The sequence below is a fragment of the Camelus dromedarius genome, chromosome 12 (genome assembly GCF_036321535.1).
Source record: "Camelus dromedarius isolate mCamDro1 chromosome 12, mCamDro1.pat, whole genome shotgun sequence".
Lineage (NCBI taxonomy): Eukaryota > Metazoa > Chordata > Mammalia > Artiodactyla > Camelidae > Camelus > Camelus dromedarius.
Genome location: NC_087447.1, coordinates 42,487,263 through 42,505,448, shown reverse-complemented (window position 1 = coordinate 42,505,448; position 18,186 = coordinate 42,487,263). Strand labels below are relative to the sequence as shown.

The window sequence follows — 18,186 nt, the reverse complement described above, 5'->3', positions numbered from 1 at the left end:
ACACTAACTGATCCTATTATTACCCCCTCTTTCTGGGGACGACATTTGAATCAGACCAGAGGCCAAGGAAATGGGAAAGGGAAGGAGGGTGTAGCATGATAACAAAGTCATTCCTTGTCATTCTTAAGGTGTCTTACCTCTCTCTGGTCATTGTCTAAACGCAGGTGTTCTGTATGCTGCTTCTGCCGGTCTTTCCGCCTCCACTGGGCAGGGGCATTCCTTTTTGTCCACCTGACAAAATCAAAGCAGATAATTAAGAATACCCTGCTAAGAAAGTAAGATCTACTGACAGGAGACAAGTTAAACATCTAGGAATCAATGCTGGGCATGGGAAACTACCAAGAAATCACCTGAGATAGCTCAGAAATCTTGAGGAAGAGAGGCTTAAAGATCAGTGACTGGGCAAGAAAGAAATAATTCTCTAGGGAACTAATATATACATTTCCATATATATCTATATCTATATATATCAGAAGAGATATATCTATATATAAATATACATATGTATTTGAGATACATATACATAAATATATATATATATATTTGAGAGATATATATATATATATCTCAAAACATCTACAAAAACTTCACTTGCAGATCCAAAACTATACTCACTCAACTCTGCCTGGGCTTTGATGCACTCATCTCCAAAAGTAACTAAGAAAAGTAATCTTGTTAAGTTATCTACTTTCAGTTCAGACTTCAATTACTCCAACCACCACTTACTGAAGATACAGTGCTAGCTAAGAGTTGTATGGATTCAGCTGTGAGATGATTTCAACTCATCTGCAGTCCAGCCTTTTACAGGTCCTGACACATTTTGCACAGTGGAGACAGAAGCTGATGACACTCTGTCAACCTGTTTACTTGTTCAAACAAGTGAACAACCTGGAAAGTTTATGTCTTCTCCATATCTGCTTTACGAAAGTTAAGGTCTTAATGGAGATACTAGCCTAGGTCCAGATACTGTATGACCCTCCCCACTGTGGCTAGGGAGCTGGATCAGGGAATCCAGGGACTGACTCACTTGTTGCTGGCTGGCCCAGTGGAAAGCACATCAGACTGCAGCTTAGGGAAGAAGCCCGGTTCATACTTCCCTTGTCCAATCTTCATGTCAAGTAAATGGGGGTGAACTGCAGTATGGTCAATTTTTGCCAGTCGCAGCTCAATTGCTTTCTCTAAATGAGAATGAAAAAAAAGCCCAACATTTAAAAAACTTATCATGTTCTGGGCCCTAAAATAAGTCTCAATAAATTTAAAATAATTTGAAGCATACAAAGTATATCCTGTGACCACAATAATCAATAATAATATCTTAAAACTAAATAACACACTTCTAAATAACCCAGGGGTCAAAAAAGAAATCAAAAGGGAAATAAGAAAGAATTTTGAACTGAATAAAAATGAAAACACAAAATATCAAAATATGGGGAATGTCATTAAAACAGTACTTGAAAGATTTACAGCTTATCTTAGAAAGAAGAAAGGTCTGAAACTAATAACCTTGGCTTCCACCTTAAGAAGCCAGAAAAAGAAGAGCATATTAAATCTCAATGAAGTACAAGAAAGGAAATAATAAAGGCCAGAGTGAAATCAATGAACTCAAACAGAGAAAATTAATAAATCCAAAAAATAGTTCTTTCAAAAGATCAGTAAAAATGATTAACTTCTATTTGGAGCAACATGGATGGACCTAGAGATTATCATACTAAGTGAAGTAAGTCAGACAGAGAACGATAAATACCATGTGATATCACTTAAATGTGGAATCTAAAAAAATTATACAAATGAACTTATTTACAAAATAGACTCACAGATATAGGACACAATCTTATAGTTACCAAAGGCGAAAGGTGGCAAGGGATAAATTACGAGTTTGGGATTAACATATACATAACACAATATATATAAAATAGATAATCAACAACCAACCTATTGTATAGCACAGGGAACTATACTCAATATCTTGTAATAACCTACAATGGATAAGGATCTAAAAAAAGAATAGACATATATATGCATAACTGAATCACTCTGCTGTACACATGAAATTAAGACAACGGAGGGAGGGAGAGAGATAAACTTCTGGTCAGATCAATCAGGATTTTAAAAAGACACAAATACCAACACACGAATGAGAGAGGTAATGGTGCTACAGATTCTACAGATATTAATAAGGGAATATTACAAATAATTTAATGCCAACAAATTTAACAATCAACAAAAGACACAAACTATCAGCACTCACTCAAGAAAAGAGAAAACCTGAATAGCCCTATATCAATCTTTTAAATTGAATCTGTAGTCTAAAACCTTCCCACAGAGCAAACTCTAGGCCCAGAAGGCTTCACTGATGAATTCTGCTAAGCCTTTAAAGAAGAAATAATACCACTTATACAAGCTCTCCCAGGAAACTGAAGAGAGTATTTCCCGACTTATTCTACGAGGCCAGCATTATTATGATACCAAATCAGACCAATTTATTACAAGAAAATTATGAACCAAAGCCCTCATGAACATAGATGCAAAAATTCCAAACAAAATTTTAGTAACATGAATCCAATAATAAACAAAAAGATAATAAAATACATCATGTCCAAATAGAGTTTATCTCAGGAATGTAAAACTGGTTTATACATTCAAAAATCAATTAATGTAATATACCATACTAACAAACTAAAACCAAAAACCATGTAATTACCTCAATAGATGCAAAAAAGCATTTGGCAAAACAAAATAATCACTTCAGATAAAAAAATAAAATAAAATAAAAAAACCTCAGCAAACTACTAACAGAGACCAACATTCTCAACTGATAAAAGGTATCCTTGAAAAATCATGGTGATAACACATACTTAATGGTGAATGCTTTCCCTCTAAAATCAGATATAAGACAAGCATGGCTACTCTCACCACTTCTATCTGACGCTGTACTATAGGTTCTAGTCAGTGCAATTAGGGAAGAAAAAGAAATAAAAGACACCAAGATTAGAAAGGAAAAAGTAAAACTATCGTTATTTGCAGGCAATGTGATTGTCTATGTAAAAAATCTGAAGGAATATACAAAAAACTACTAGAAGTTTAGTATGGGTACAGGACAGATCAATATACAAAACTCATATTTCTATACGTTAGCAATGAACAATAGAAACTGAAATTTAAAAATACCTTTTATAATAGCACTGAACATGAAACAGGGATAAATCTGACAAAAGATAAGCAAAACCTGTTCACTGAAAACTACACAACTACTAAGAGAAATTAAAGACCTAATTAAATGGAGAGATACGCCATATTCATGTACCAGAAAACTCAATAATGTTAAAATATCAAATCTCCCTCAATTGATCTATAGATTCAAGACAATCTAACCCAATTGAAATTTTCAGGTTATTTGTAGATTGGCAGCTGATTCTACACATGTATGAAATACAAAGAACCTACAATAGCCAAAACAACCTTGAAAACAAGAACAAAGGTGAAGAACTAACACTATCTGACTTCAAGATTTAAAATAAAGCTACAGTAATCACAACAGTGTAGTATTGGTGTAAATGTAGACGAACAAATCAATGAAACAGAACAAAGAATCCAGAAGTAAATTCATACATATTTAGATCACTAATATTCTGACAAAGGTGAAAAGACAATTCATCAGAGACAGGACAGTATTTTCAACATATGATTCTGGAACGACTGGATATCCATATGTAAAAAATAAACCTGGACTCTTAGCTTACAATACTTACCAAAATCAGCTTGAAATGGATCATAGACCTAAATTTAAAGCCTAAAACTAAAAATCTCCTAGAAGGATATATACGAAAAAAAAAATCTATGTGACCTTGGTTAGGAAAAATTTCTTAGATACATTACCAAAAGCAAAATCTGTTTAAAAAAAAAAACTGATAAAGTAGGTTTCACCAAAATTAAGAACTGTTCTTTGAAAGATGCAATTAAGAGAGCAAAAAGACAAGCTACAGAACGGGGGAAGTATCTGCAAATCATATATCTAACAGAGAACCTGTATCCAGAACATATAAAGAACATTTAAAACTCAATAACAAGAAAACAACACAATTAAAAATGGGCAAAAGATTTACATAGGCACTTCACCACAGACGATGTATGAATGGCAAATAAGCAAAAGAAAAAATGCGCAACATTATTAGTCATTAGGAATATGCAACTCAAAACCACCATGAGATACTACTACACACCTATTAGGTGGCTAAAATTGAAAAGACTGAGCACACCAAATGTTGACAAAATGTAGAAGAATTATAACTCTCATACACTGCTAGTGGGAATGTAAAATACACAACTACTTTGAAAGATAATTTGGCAATTTCTTTAAAAAGTCAACATATAAAAATCAAATGATGCAGTCACTCTACTCCTAGGTATTTATCCAAGGGAAAAGAAAACATATGTCTATACAAAAACTTATACACAAAGGTTCACAGCTCAAATGCCCACCAACAGGTAAACAGACAAACTGTGGTGATAACCATACCATGGAATACTACTCAACAACAAAAGGAACATGAATGAATCTCAATATAATTATGCTGAGTAAAAGAACAGACTAAAATAAAAAATAAATACTATATGATGGCATTTATATAAAAATCTAGAAAATTCAAACTCTATAATAACAGAAATCATATCAGTGGTTGCCTGGAGACTGAGGGTGACAGGGGAGAGGGGACGGGATGGAGGTATTACAAAAGGGCATGAGATACTACCTAATATATAAAAAATAGGTAAACAAGTCTATACTGTATAGCACAGGGAACTATATTCAATATCTTGTAGTAATTTATGGTGAAAGAGAATATGAAAAACGAATATATGTGTTCCTATATGACCGAAGCATTGTGCTATATACCAGAAATTGACACAACATTGTACTTCATAAATGTTCATAACATTATACTTAAATAAAAATGTATTTAAATAAATAAATAACAAAAGGGCATGAGAAAACCTTTGAGGGTGACGGGTATGTTCCTGATGTGAGTGTGTACTTATAACAAAACTTTAAATATGTGCAGTTTACTGTATGTCAATTATATCTCAAAAATTTTAGAGTCAGAACAAAAAAAGGCTGGTAATTCTCCTGGTATTTTCTAGATACATGTAAAAGTATCTCATCCTTGGGCCTTGCTGAGTACCCTAGGTCAAGTCGTGTTCTCTCTCTGGGCCTAACCTACTTCCTCCCACCCTTATTTTCATTCAATAGAACTTATTAAGTCTCTCAAAAGTGCAAGGCACTATTCTAGGTCCTCCAGAACAATGGTGAGACAAAGGAAAATTTTTACCTGTAAAGTGAGTGAGTGGAGTTAATGGCCACCAAGAAGCCTTCTAAATGTAACATCTTAAAGGATCTCCAAAAAGGTCCCTTTAGTTATGTTTTTACCATTTTTCAATCAGACTGATTCAAGAAGCTGAGATGTCCACGCGGAATGGGGTGAGGGAGTTGAACTACTCCTCCTCCAGGCTAGAAATCTGAGGCCAGTGGCAAGAACTCTGGCCTAGCATATTTGGAGTGCATATTTCAGGGGCATACCTCAGGGATATACCAATGGCAAAGATATTCCCGTGATTCTGGGAGCAGAGCGATGTAGCTGTCTGAAGGGTCTCTGTGATACCTGTTTTTCTGATATGAGTTATAGAAATGAGGGTTAGTTAACCCTCCTTCCATATCCCACAGCCCACATTCTAACAGGACCACAGAAACTTATGTCCTGGCCACAAATGAGACCAGAGTAATTCAAATCAGTATTTGGTGTTCGACGAATGGATTACAGATGGGCTGAGAACTGACTGCCTCAACCCTATGAGCAGAAGGGCAAGGACTCAAGTGGCAAGAGCCTCTCACTTTATAGCCTCCAGCTTTAAGCAGACTCCTCACTTTGTTCCCACAAGCTGTACATAAATACTGTCATTTTTAAGTGTAACACAACATGAAAAGATTGGGAAGTCCTGATTTAAATTAATGGTTTAGGAGATATTTCTCTAAACTCACAATCTTGTAAAAATCTCCATCAAGCTTCCCAGGACCAAAGCCTTAGGCAGGGTTCAGGAATCTGAAACTTGATGTGTTCCAGGAGGCAAGGATGACTGTGTTACAGTACTCCACTTGCATGGGCAACATGTCCTCGAGTCTTATCCAAGAGGACCATCACCTTGATGAAAGGCCTGGAGCAAGAACTGAGAAATAAAGTCAGAAGGCTATCAAATGTTAGGCTGATGAAGCCAGGACTTTATTCAAAACTGTCACCATTTGTATCTTCAAAACCTAAAAAATGCCTGGCACTTTCATTCATTCATTCAGTAAATATTTGGTGAACATTTACCATATGTTGGGCATGTAGTGGGTATTTATATTTGGTAAATGAATGAACAAAATATACAAAAAGGCTATATAACAAGGACACGGAATATCCCACAAGGAAGTGAACACACTACTTAATCTGACACCTCAAGCTGAGACTATTCTCTAGCTAAACTGATCTAGATGAGGCCTCTGTGAACAAAAAGGTGTATTCCATCAAGCAAGCTGCAAACGGCTTTTAACATCTATATGTGCTGGGCACAATGCTAGAGGATCGGGGGTAAGACAATGAATAAATACAGTATCTGCTCTTAAACTGCTCCCTGATAATGGCAGCTCAAAAGAACAGAGATTATAAAGGGGAGGCAAGAACAAAGTACCACAGGAGCTCAGCAGAGGAATCGCCTCAGCCTGAGAGCATCAGAGAAGGCTTCACAGAGGAGACACATCAGCTGGATTTTTGTCAACAGCTTACCCATAACTCATTTGCCCCTTCTTTCTTGCTAACAGAATCCTGATACTGTACAGGGTAACATTACAGTACTCACTTTCACAGCCTCTCTTGCACTTAAGAGTGGTCACATAACATGGTTCTGGACTATGAAACAATAGAAGTTGTTGGGAATTTCTGAGAAAGCTTTTGCTTTCTGATATGAGGGAAAATACAGCTGGCATCAACTTTCCCCTTTGCCCTGAACGTGAACAAAAAAGGTCTCTTGTTGCAATGAGGCAACAAGTATGAATACAAAAGTCAACATGCTAAGGATAGCTGAGTGAAAAGATAGAATCTCAGTTCCTGACTACATTGTTGAGCAGCTGTGCAACCACCAATTCTGCACTTCTTGACAATTTAAGAAAAAGAACTCCCATTTGTCTAACGCACTGTTGATTAGATTCTCTTGTACTTACAGCAGGACCCGTTCCTAACTGACACAGCCTTAAAAGGATGAGAAGAAGTGTGCCAGGCAAAAAAGATGGGAAAGCATTTCAGGCAATGGGAACAACTTATGCAAAAGCAGAAACAGGGAAAGAAGCTGGCATGTTTAGGAACAATGACACAATCCAAGAGGCTAGAAAATGCAGCAACAAGGAGGCCTCACTTGCTTCATCCACAGTGGTACACTTCTGGTACATGGATGTGCGCAGAGTAGGTGTCCGAACATTCAACAGCCTGATCTTGTCTACTCGAGAATCAAACACCCGGAGCACAGGATCTTTATCGTCATCGTCATGACACATGATTTTGTTGTCAATGAAAGAAGCAAACATCTGGGTCTCCAGGAATCTTGAGAGGAAAGGCAAGTAGGGCTCAGGCTGATCTGACAGAAAAGACGCCTGGTGGGACCAAAAGGAAACAGACAGTCATCGACAGGGAAAATGGAAAAGGGCATGTCAGCCTTAAACAGCCAAGGCTACATATCCAAGGGATTCAGTAGGTCAATTCTTCTCTGAAGCTTTCTAGGTCTTTATGAAAAGCAAACAGCAAAATCTCTTCATCATTTTTTTAAGTCATACAATTTCAGATATCCTGAAACTCTGACACATTGGCCCATACTTACTCAGGTAACCTACTGTGGCAACCAATGTTTCCATAATCCTGATGTTCAACCTGCACATGCACCTTTGCCTAAGAGAGCTCTTTGACCAAAGGTAAATCACCTGACAGCAATAATCAGCACTCTGCTCTAAAGCACTCAGACCTTATATTGTTTATCAACATCAGAGGACCATGAACTTGTTTCTAGCACATAACTGAAAGAAAAACTCATCTTCAGTCATATCTTTAAGAGGGTCTGGTATGTTCTCATTAAACCACCTCCCCAGCAGGATTATACTCACTTTATCAAAGTTTTGCATCTGCTCCCTGTTGGTAAACCAAGACTCCTTATCCTGGCTGGGCTGAATGACAAACACCTCATAATCTGCAAACATCTGAGTAAAACGATTTGCAAAAACCTCCCGGATCTGAATGTTTAGCTGGTAAATCCTGAGTTCTTCTTCATCACACTGAACTTTGAGATCCTTATTGCTGCTGGGGTCGTCACGTACTTCCAGCTACAAAAAAAAGAAACAACAGTTGAGAACATACAAGCTTTTCCTTTTATCCCAAAGAAATGCAGCTCATCCTTTTTTCCCACAACGGTCACTTACTTTGCAGCAAATGGAGAAAATAAACAAAAGAGGGGGAAAAAAAGGGGGAGAAAAAAAAGAATTCTATATATGTATATGTATGACTGAACTATTATGCTGTACACCAGAAACTGACACAACATTGTAAACTTACTATACTTCAATTTAAATTCATTAATTAATTTTTAAAAAGAGAAAAAAGAAGCACTGGGGAAAAAAAGGGGGATTCTAACACAGAGAAGAGATAGGTTAGGGCATTCCTCTTGCAGGTACCCAGGAACTTAATGTAAGTGGAGATAAACTCATTACGGGCAGAGAGAGATTAAGCAATAGAGAAAAAGTACTAGTTATCTCAAGGGGAAGGGGAAGGAGGGAATCTGGGAAGTCCATGAGAAAATTATGCAAAGCAACAAGGTCAGACTCTGGCTCTCCCTTTATCTTTTTCTCCCCCACATCATTTTCCCTATCTTTCTCCCTAAAAATTTTTCCTTACTGGTCTTTTTTAACCTTTTTAATCTCTCTAAATATTTCTCTGCTCTTCTTTAACTGGCCATGATTTTTCTAATATCTGCTCTACTAATTAAATAAACCAGGAAAATGGAAAAACTCAAAAAACAGCCCAACAAAAATGATTACATAACCCCATTGTTTATACGTAATTTAAGAAACTAATTTAACAGTGAGAATGGGAGGGTGAAAAGATGGGTAAACAACTATAGAAAGTGGACAGTCGCATCAAAGTCAGGAAATGGAAAGCTAAGTACATCCCTGGGAAGAACAGAGGACTAGAATTCAAGAAGACCAGGTTCCAGCCTCAGTTCAGCCACGCAGAAGCATTTAATTTTAGGTGAAACACTCAGGCTTTCTAAGCCTCAGTTTCTTGAGCTATAAAAACAAGAATCAACAATTCCTGCTCTGTGTGCTTTAGGTTGCTATGAAATTCACAGGGCGATGGATCTGAAAGAGGTCTGAACACAAAGACTGCCACCATCATCCCTCCAAATCTCTATGTTGTAGTGTATACAGAGAATGACAGCAGTTTCTCCTTGATGCCCAAGTGAGAAGCTACCGAGATTTGAATTCAAGTAGCATTTATACTAGGATAATGTCTGCCAGAGCTAAATCCAGTCTTCCACACAGAGCATTCTTCTGCTACTCACAAACATGCCTTTCCCTGAAATGAGTGCTTTCTCACGCCACACTTTATTCCACCAGGACATCACCTTAGCACCGGCCCGTATACAGCATCTTACCTTCTCCAGGCTCACCCCAGTCCTCTTGACCAAGGCTTGCAGGCGGGCAATTGTTTCATTCTCCTTGAGGAGCTCATAGGAATGCAAAGGGGAGCCTGCGATGTTCCCATTCCTCTTGTCGGAAACAAGCTCAGAGGCCCGGAGCCTCTTCAGCTTAGAGGCACTCTCGCTGCAATGAAGGTTCCCTTCAGGGGGAATGCCAAATGCCATGAGAATCTCAGAGACTTCCTGGACAAACTCCAATTTGTTGGGAAACTGAGGCAAGTCCTCTGGCAGCTCAATGAAGTGGTTGTCAATGTCCACAAAGCAGAGGTTAGCCTGGCAGTCAAAACAGGATGAGGAATATGAACAACTCCAGAGTAATAAGGAAGAGGCTTTACAGGGAATAATGAACAAGAGAGGAAAGAGCAACCATCTGCAATGGGCAAAATGAGGCATGGTACAAAGAAAAGAGGTGGGAAGGAGGTAGACCTGGGTTCCATCTTCCCCTGATGCTTTCTAGTTATGGGATCTTGGGAAAGTTACTTAATTCTGTTCCCTTAGCTATAAAATGGAGATAAAGAGGTAACACCTTAGAAAGTGATAAAGATAAAATAATGACATAGATGTTTAGCACCTAGCACAAAATTTCTCACATATAGTAAATGTTCATAAAATATTTGCTGAATTCTTACAGTAGTAAAAAGAATACTAGGAGTGTGTCTGGGTTCCAGACCTGACTCTGTCCCTAACTTCCAATGCGATCCTGAGTACACTGTTATCCCTGTCTGAGCCTCAGTTCTAACTTCTAAGATTTGGTGGCTGGTCTTGATTTTTATGCTTCCTTCTGGCTTTAAGATTGCTTCTGAGAGGATGTAGAGAGACAGTACTTTCATACACTACTGAAGAAATAGGTAAGCTGGATTAACAAAGAACAACCTAGCAATATCTATCCTTATTTTACAAATAAAACTGACACAGAGAGGTTAAATAATTTGTCCAAAGTTACACAGCTAATAAATAGCTAGTAAGCAGTAGAGCAGGGATGTGAACTCAGCTAGCCTGACTTCAGTCATACCCTCAAGCTCTTAACCATTCACTCTTCTCCATAGAGATCTTACACATTCCTTGTTCAATTTAACATAAATATTTTATAGTTCTCATTCCTGTTGGAATTTTCTTGCAGTGCAGCTATAAATCAGAAAAGCCTTTTATTTTTGTTTATCTTATAACCATGAACTAGTTCTACCTAAGACAACTGTCACTTCCTTCACTTCCTCCACTGCCTTATTAACTGCTTCAGTGTTTGTTGTAACAAGGATAATAATATTAACCTATGTCATAGGTTTGTTTTGAAGATTATGAGACAATTTATGTCAAGGATTTAGGACAGCGTCAGGTTCATTAGTATATAACAACTGTCAACTAACATTGTTATTATCACTGTGGAATATAAAACTTAAATAAATGAGTATATCTATATATATACACAATATTATTGGATAGGAAAATTCCGTAATGAAAAGCTGCTAAAAATCCCCCTATTTACTTGTAAATTTAATGTAAATTTTTCTTAAATCCCAGAAAGATTTTTTTTTAAGTTTTTTTTTTCCAGTGGGGGGGGGGGGATTAGGTTTATTTATTTATTTATTTTAAATGGAGGTACTGGGGATTTAACCCAGGACCTTGTGTGTGCTAAGCACACACTCTACCACTGAGCTATACCCTCCCCCAAGATTTTTATTTTTTTTTAAATGGAGTATCTGATGAACTGCTTCATCAGAATAAAAGAAAACAATAGCCAAGAAAATACCCTCTTGGTTCTCCTCTCTTTAGAGGAAAAAAAGCAGTTTGTCCAATAGGAAACACAGAGGTAGCCAAATATAACTACATGCACTCAACAATGTTTGGTTGGCTTTTCCCCCACTATTAGCTAAACACAGAATGTCTGTAAAGAATTTTATAAACTCCAAATGCTGTGTCCACATATTGTAGATACTCCTGGTCAGAGATAGCTAGAGGAGAAAAAGCAGCTCAGGTACACTTCAGAGATTAAGACAGAGTCTCTGAGACAACACTACTAGCCATTCTTTGCAGAGCTGGGCTGAAGCAGGCAGAGATAAAAAAGCAAAGTTTAAAAGGAGGCCATGCAATTAATTGGCTCATACAACAGCCTCACACTCTTTCCACCCAGTACACAGAGGGCTCTGGCAAACAGAAGAAACTTTCAAATCTACCTCAAACTCCTTGCTCTCCCCTTTCCTCATCTGAAAAGAGGCCAACTTTTGAAACAGCTTGGGGGACAAGAAGCAGCCTGGAAGAGGCACTGAACCCAAGTGATAAGTTTTCCTCAGTTAACCTCTTGCTTTGTTGGAAGAGGCCATGTGAAGACTTAGCTGCTCTGGGGTAGTGATAACATGGATATCCAAAACCACAAAAAGTTTCCCAAATCTCTTCCTGCTGAAGCCCTGAGTTCTTAACATCAAATCACTGCCAGCCTCACCTGCTAGTCTATCTCCAAGTTACTCACTGAAGGGGAGCTCAACAGATTACTGGGGAAAAGCTACTGAAAAAATATCCTGAGAAAGGAGGGGAAAAAAGTAGGAAAGAAAGAAGGGCCCAAGATAGAAAGAAGTAACACCCTCTTCCCCTGACATAGCTGCGGACGAACTGCCTCCTTCCTGTGTTCAGACAATGAAACCCCAAAGAGAAGCACAGGACAAAGGCTGCCTCACAAAGGCAGCGCAGCACTCTCACTTGCTCAGGGCCAGCTGAGCTCATGTGTTGGTGTGAAAAGAAACAAAGGGCTTTTCACAGACTTCTGATGCCCAAAATGGGGCAGCAATTCATCAATTCTGATTTAGGGGGTTAGGGAATTGTACACTCTCCATGCCTCTGGAGAAAGTCCCTTTTATAAATCAAGTGTGCCCCACCCCACTACCCTGATGATGCCCACTTCTATAGGCCCAAGTGAATTTCCCAGCCTCAAAGCTTCCTTCTAACAGTGTAAAGATACCACAAGATGTCCATCAAAATGTTCAAAGTAGTTATCCCTGGGTGGTTAAATTTGAGGAATTTTTACTTAATACTTTTGTGCACTCTTAAAAATTTGTACTATTAACATATCATTTCTGAGACATCCCGAAGTTGTCTTTCAGAGATATTATCATTCTCCATTCATTATGTGTACCTTTCAATGGTGCTTCACCCCTTGAGAAAGCCAGTCTTTTCTCACCAGCCTAAACTGTTTCATGGAGCAGACTACACAGACTCATATCCCAGAGGTTATCTGCTAAAAATCAAGGTAGAAAATATCCAGCTATGTAACTGTCCCCACAAATATGCGACTTACAAAGGGACAGACTGGATAAAGTGGGGCTCTGAAATCCTTTAACTGCTTATGAAGTACACAAAGGTATTCTACAATCCCACTGTCACCATTCCTTCTCAAGTAGACCACAAGGAAAGACAGTGTACAAAAGATGCAGCAGTAGTGGGGAATACTGCAAAAGCAGAGGCTCCAATACCCCAGAACAGAGTGAACTTTTGGGTTTCTCATCTTGTCCCATTAAGAAGACTGCTGGTCTCTCAGTTAAGACTCTTCACACACCCACATACAGGAAGCACACAAAGAATACTGCTGAGAGATCTTACAGGGAGCAGAACCTGCCCCAAGTATACAGCAAGCTGATGCCAAAGATAAAAATAAAACATAAATCTGGCTTCTTGCCTAGTGACCTATTTATCAGATTATGCATGCCTTTTTAGCCTTCTACCTTCAACCATTTTTATTACTCCTACCATGACTTTTACAAAATTATAATTAGGTTTACCAGGAAGAGGTGTCAATATTAAATATGCTCTGTTTAAAGCAAACAACAAAAAGCTCCCCACTCTCCAATCTTTGATATCTACTCTTTATACATATTTATCAGTAGACAAATACACATAAAAACCCAATGCCCCAGCTGGATGGTTTTCTCCATAACTGTGAAAGGAAAGTCAAAATGGAGTTAGTATTGCTAAGAGAGCATCTCTAAAATGGAACCAGGAGGCCATTAAGGAGTGTGATGTATGCACATTCAGCCCGGATGCGATCTGACCTTTTGACCTGATGAAGTCATCCAGCACCTGCCAGAACTCGAGATACTTATCAGACCTTTATCCTAAAATAATTTGTGACAGTCTATATACTTATAGGACCCCTACCCTAAAATAACTTGTAATTCCTTAAGAACAAATATTTTGACTCATGTCAGAGTCAGTCACAAGTCTCACCAGGCAACTTTTAATGACTTTGTGACTTTTTGTCTTTATAAGACCCTGACTCTTTTTCTTCTTCAGAACACTCTTTCAGGGTTACCTGACTCTGTGTCTCCCCAAGTGCAATTCTTAAGTCCCCAAATAAACTCTTTTAGCAGCCTCCTGTATTTTCTTTTTTTGGTTGACATCATTTACATCTTTTCTTTCTTAACCTTTTCCCACCCTAAAGGGCACAAAGTTCAATAGAATCAGGAGCAAAGGAGGTAGAAATGGAAGAAGCCACAAGGAAGATGTTCTGAAGCTAAAACCACAGGAGAGAGAAAAAGAGATGTATCTGGCTATAATTTAAGTATTACAGGTATGATCCAATGATCAGGCATGTTCATCAGGTGGCTGCCCAGACATGCCCAACAACATGAGTACTGCTCAGATCCAATTCCATGAGAACGGTCTCTTCTTTGGAGGTCCTCTTACTCATATTCCTCAGTTATACACAAAAATCCTCCCCACCAAAAAAATGTTGCTGGAGGGATAAGACAGAGTTATGTTGGTACTAGTGTATGCATAATCCAAAGTCTTCTTCCCAGGCCTTTCTATTGACTATGAAATTCAGAGCAGGAAAGCCCTTCCCCCAGCTAGTTTCATATCAGCCATAAAATGACCAAAAGAGGTAGGCCAGTTCTACCGGACATTTTAGAAAAATAAGAAATAGAACAATCTTATTTCTAATGATGCTTTAAGGCTATTTTAGAATGAAGTAGGAAATAAATAAACATATAATTTTAATCAATTATTTTAGTATTTGAAACAATAGGGAAGAGGAGCAGGCCATCTCTCAGAGAAAGAGAGGAAACACATTCTCTCAGGGCCTTCCTTATCTTGAACAAGGAAAGTTTTCAAAGCTAGCTCAGTATCACAAGAATCGCTATAATCAGGGCAACTTTTACACAGCAACAGTGGCCTATAAAAGAAAACCACTGATTTATTAACACATGTCTGACTACTAAGGAAGTTATGAAATTATAGTATGTCGAATTTCCTTAAACAATGGGGTGAAAAGTATAGAAGTAAAATACAATTTAAATGTATGATAACTGTTGAAGCTAAGTACTGAAAACAGAGATTCATTATACTACTCTTCTGTGTAAGTTTAAAGTTTTACATAAAAAAAGATTTTTCTAATAAATGTCTTAAAAATATGTAAAATATGGTGTTTGAAAAAATGAGTATGAAAAAAGCAATTCACAATAGTATAAGCACAGAAATTACAATAAATGCATGTCAGATGATAAAGGAAGCAAGTGTTTCTAGAATGATGGGCTCATCGCAAAGCCCTTCTCTCCCAAATCCTGTATCAGACCCAGAAGCACTAGCACCCAAGCTCTACATTTCTCTCACCTCTTGAGGCAGCTCCAGCTTTGACCGGTCATCCAGGCCATTGGAATGCAAGCCCATCAGGTACGGCACAGGAGCATCTAAGAAATGTAGGAGAGAAGCCGGGAGAATAGGAACATAGACATGCTGCCACTGGAAAGGAAACATGAGAGCTGTAATTGTCTCCGCCACAGTCATCAGTCTCTGGTAATCTAGGTCAAAAACAAAACAAAACACACATACAAACCAGTCAAAAACGAGGCACTTGCTTCCCAAATAGTAAGTTAAAACCTTCAATATAATTTCACATTTAGAAAGGATCAGGATAAACTTCAGTAAGGATATGCTCACAGTATGATTCCCTTGGGGGTATCAGAGAGATAAACCAGAGACCTCAGTGGACCACAAGTTGAAATATACCCCCCAAACAGGTCCCTGCTAGTAATAAAATTTAATATGGAAGTATAATGGAAATCATTATATAACACTTTGCTCCAAATACTCAACCAGAATGTTAAGTAGATTCTCTTAAGTAGAAGGGGGGTGGGGCAGGGAACTGGAACAAAAAGAAAAGGAACAGTGGCCTGGGCCTCTGTTCAGCATGAATGCCAAAATACCTCATTTACCACACATACATCTATGTTCTATAAGGGGCTGATGTGAACTTTGCCTTTAAGATCAAGCCCAAAGAACCACTGAGCATGCAGAAGCTGGTTTTCCACACTAGCAAGTCTGCCCTCCACCTGGCAAACTTTCCTGAGTGGGAATAGCATGAAAGTGTCATTTTAACACTTTGACAAAAAGCTTCCCTAAATTTGACTCAGAAGATTGACTTTCGTTATTCAAAACTCTTATTCTAGGTCAGAGATTATAGCTTAGAAGGGAAGTCTCGTGCTCAAAGTTTGGCTTTTCTTCAGAATGCAATTTCTAGACGTGTTTTATTTTTCAAGTGAATAAAAGAAAAACACTGGTAAAGCCAATAAAATGGACTGATTAAAACTGAAATTTTAAAAATTACTATTCACAAAAGGTATGATGGTTTCAGGCACTTAAGGACAGAACAGGAACATAAATTTTAAAATCATATGAGCAATATCTTCCTAGAATGGCTGGTTTTCAAATGAGTTTTCATAGGGTTTAAATGGTTTTATGTACTAAAAACCCAGGCCACCATTTACAAATCACAGCTTGGTTCATAAAGTAGTTAAAAGTAACAAAAAGCTTTCCAGAAAATGAAGAATGAGTAGAAAGTGAGCAGAAGCTGATTATGTATCAACTTGGTAGAGGTTTTAGCAAAGCATCCTACATTTGCTCACCAATAAAACTTTGGAGCCACTTACCACCTTGCTCCTGGCTAAGCATGACCTGGAAATAGCTCTGCTTTTTTTAAACTAATAATGCAAATAAATAAAAATTAATGACTAAAACTTCATCATCTCAAACACTGAGTACACTAGAGGACAGTGCCTCATGCTTCTTTGGGGAAAACTAAGTCATTTGATAGATAAGTGATGTAAACAGTAGATAAAACTGATCACCAATAATAATTTTTTAAAAAATACAACTGATTAGCAGAAGGACAAAAGAGTACAGGCTTTTCATATTCACTAAAGATAAGGGACAGACTGATAAGAGTTCAAGGAGAGAGTCGATCTCATTTTTCATTGTGCCCACACAAAGCACTGTCATTCCCATGCTAAAAACTATTTGGTGAGGATCCTCTCCTCAGTGAAGCGACAAGAATATTTCCCAAATTACAAAAAACAAAAAAACACTCTTTCAAGGATTAAATTAGATAATCTATATATCCTTCCAGGGAAAGTATTTAGTCCAACATAAAAGTAAGCAGCAACTAATTAACAAATTAAGACTACTGCAAATTCTATTTTCAGCTTTTTCTAAGGTATCTCATTCCCATGGGGCACCTGTACAACTGTTTGTTTACCTGCTCTCTGTTAAAATCTTCTTGCTCTATAATTGCTCTAACAATTATTATTAAAAATTCTAATGGTTCTCCAGATGAGATCCCAATTTTTTAATTTTTTCATCTTTTTTCTAGATATGAATGTCTCTAAATAATCTACTAAGACCAATAATCTCAAACATCATAAGAATTTGCTTTAATATTCAAAATTAAGATGAATCAAAAGAAAGTACAGGCATGGGAAAAAACTTTCAAGTGACATTTAAAGCTGATGGTCCAGTCTTAACTCTGTCCCAATACTGGCCCTTAAACACATATTCTGAATAAATATTACACTAAATAAATTCCTCCTTCCCTTTTGGTGTACGCACACGTATAGACACACACCATTTCTGGATTTGTTTTAAAAGGCAGGAAGCAGCAAGCACTTTTCAACCATGTGAAAACCAAAAAACCTCTTCTTCCTTTACCTGAAGTCAGTAAAGCAGGGACTACTCCTTTATGTGGCTAGGATTCCTGACAGGTCTGCTCAGAGACAAGAATGTCTCATAGTGGGCAAACAGACACTCTGAGTAAAGGAGTCCCTGAAATGCCTTTGTCATGAGGTTTCCTGGGCACTGAACTACTTCTTGTAGTGAAAAGGAGTATCTACTCTCTAACCGTAAAGTAGGGCGTGCTGGAGTATAAAGGATGGGGCTTCCTCTGGTCCATAAAAGCAGCTTTTTCAATGGCACAGACATCTAGTTCTGGTTTTTCCCTAATCTTCAGGATGTACCTAATCTAGTATCTGCAACTCAGCCCACTTATTTCTGCTAGAGTGGGTAACTTTATTTGCCTCAGATTGAAATCCCTGAAGAATTCCCCATGATGGGCTTGAAACCATGAGATTCTTAGAAACAAAACATTTTGAGGGATGAGTAATA

General features: G+C 37.8%; 1 protein-coding gene across 8 annotated transcripts in view; it reads right to left on the bottom strand.

Moving 5' to 3' along the window:
- The window catches only part of DENND5A (DENN domain containing 5A), a 76,392-nt gene that overhangs the window by 23,781 nt on the left and 34,425 nt on the right, over nucleotides 1-18,186 (bottom strand). For all 8 annotated transcript variants that reach the window (XR_010383401.1, XM_031460052.2, XM_064492583.1 and 5 more), the window contains 6 exons: nucleotides 15,364-15,551; nucleotides 9,724-10,041; nucleotides 8,180-8,395; nucleotides 7,441-7,675; nucleotides 1,028-1,178; nucleotides 138-231 (listed from right to left, as the gene is read on the bottom strand). Coding sequence is in view for 7 of the 8 variants with exons in the window: in XM_031460052.2 (XP_031315912.2) it covers nucleotides 138-231; nucleotides 1,028-1,178; nucleotides 7,441-7,675; nucleotides 8,180-8,395; nucleotides 9,724-10,041; nucleotides 15,364-15,551 (1,202 nt within the window). In the remaining variant the exon portion in view is untranslated. The remainder of the gene's footprint in view (nucleotides 1-137; nucleotides 232-1,027; nucleotides 1,179-7,440; nucleotides 7,676-8,179; nucleotides 8,396-9,723; nucleotides 10,042-15,363; nucleotides 15,552-18,186) is intronic.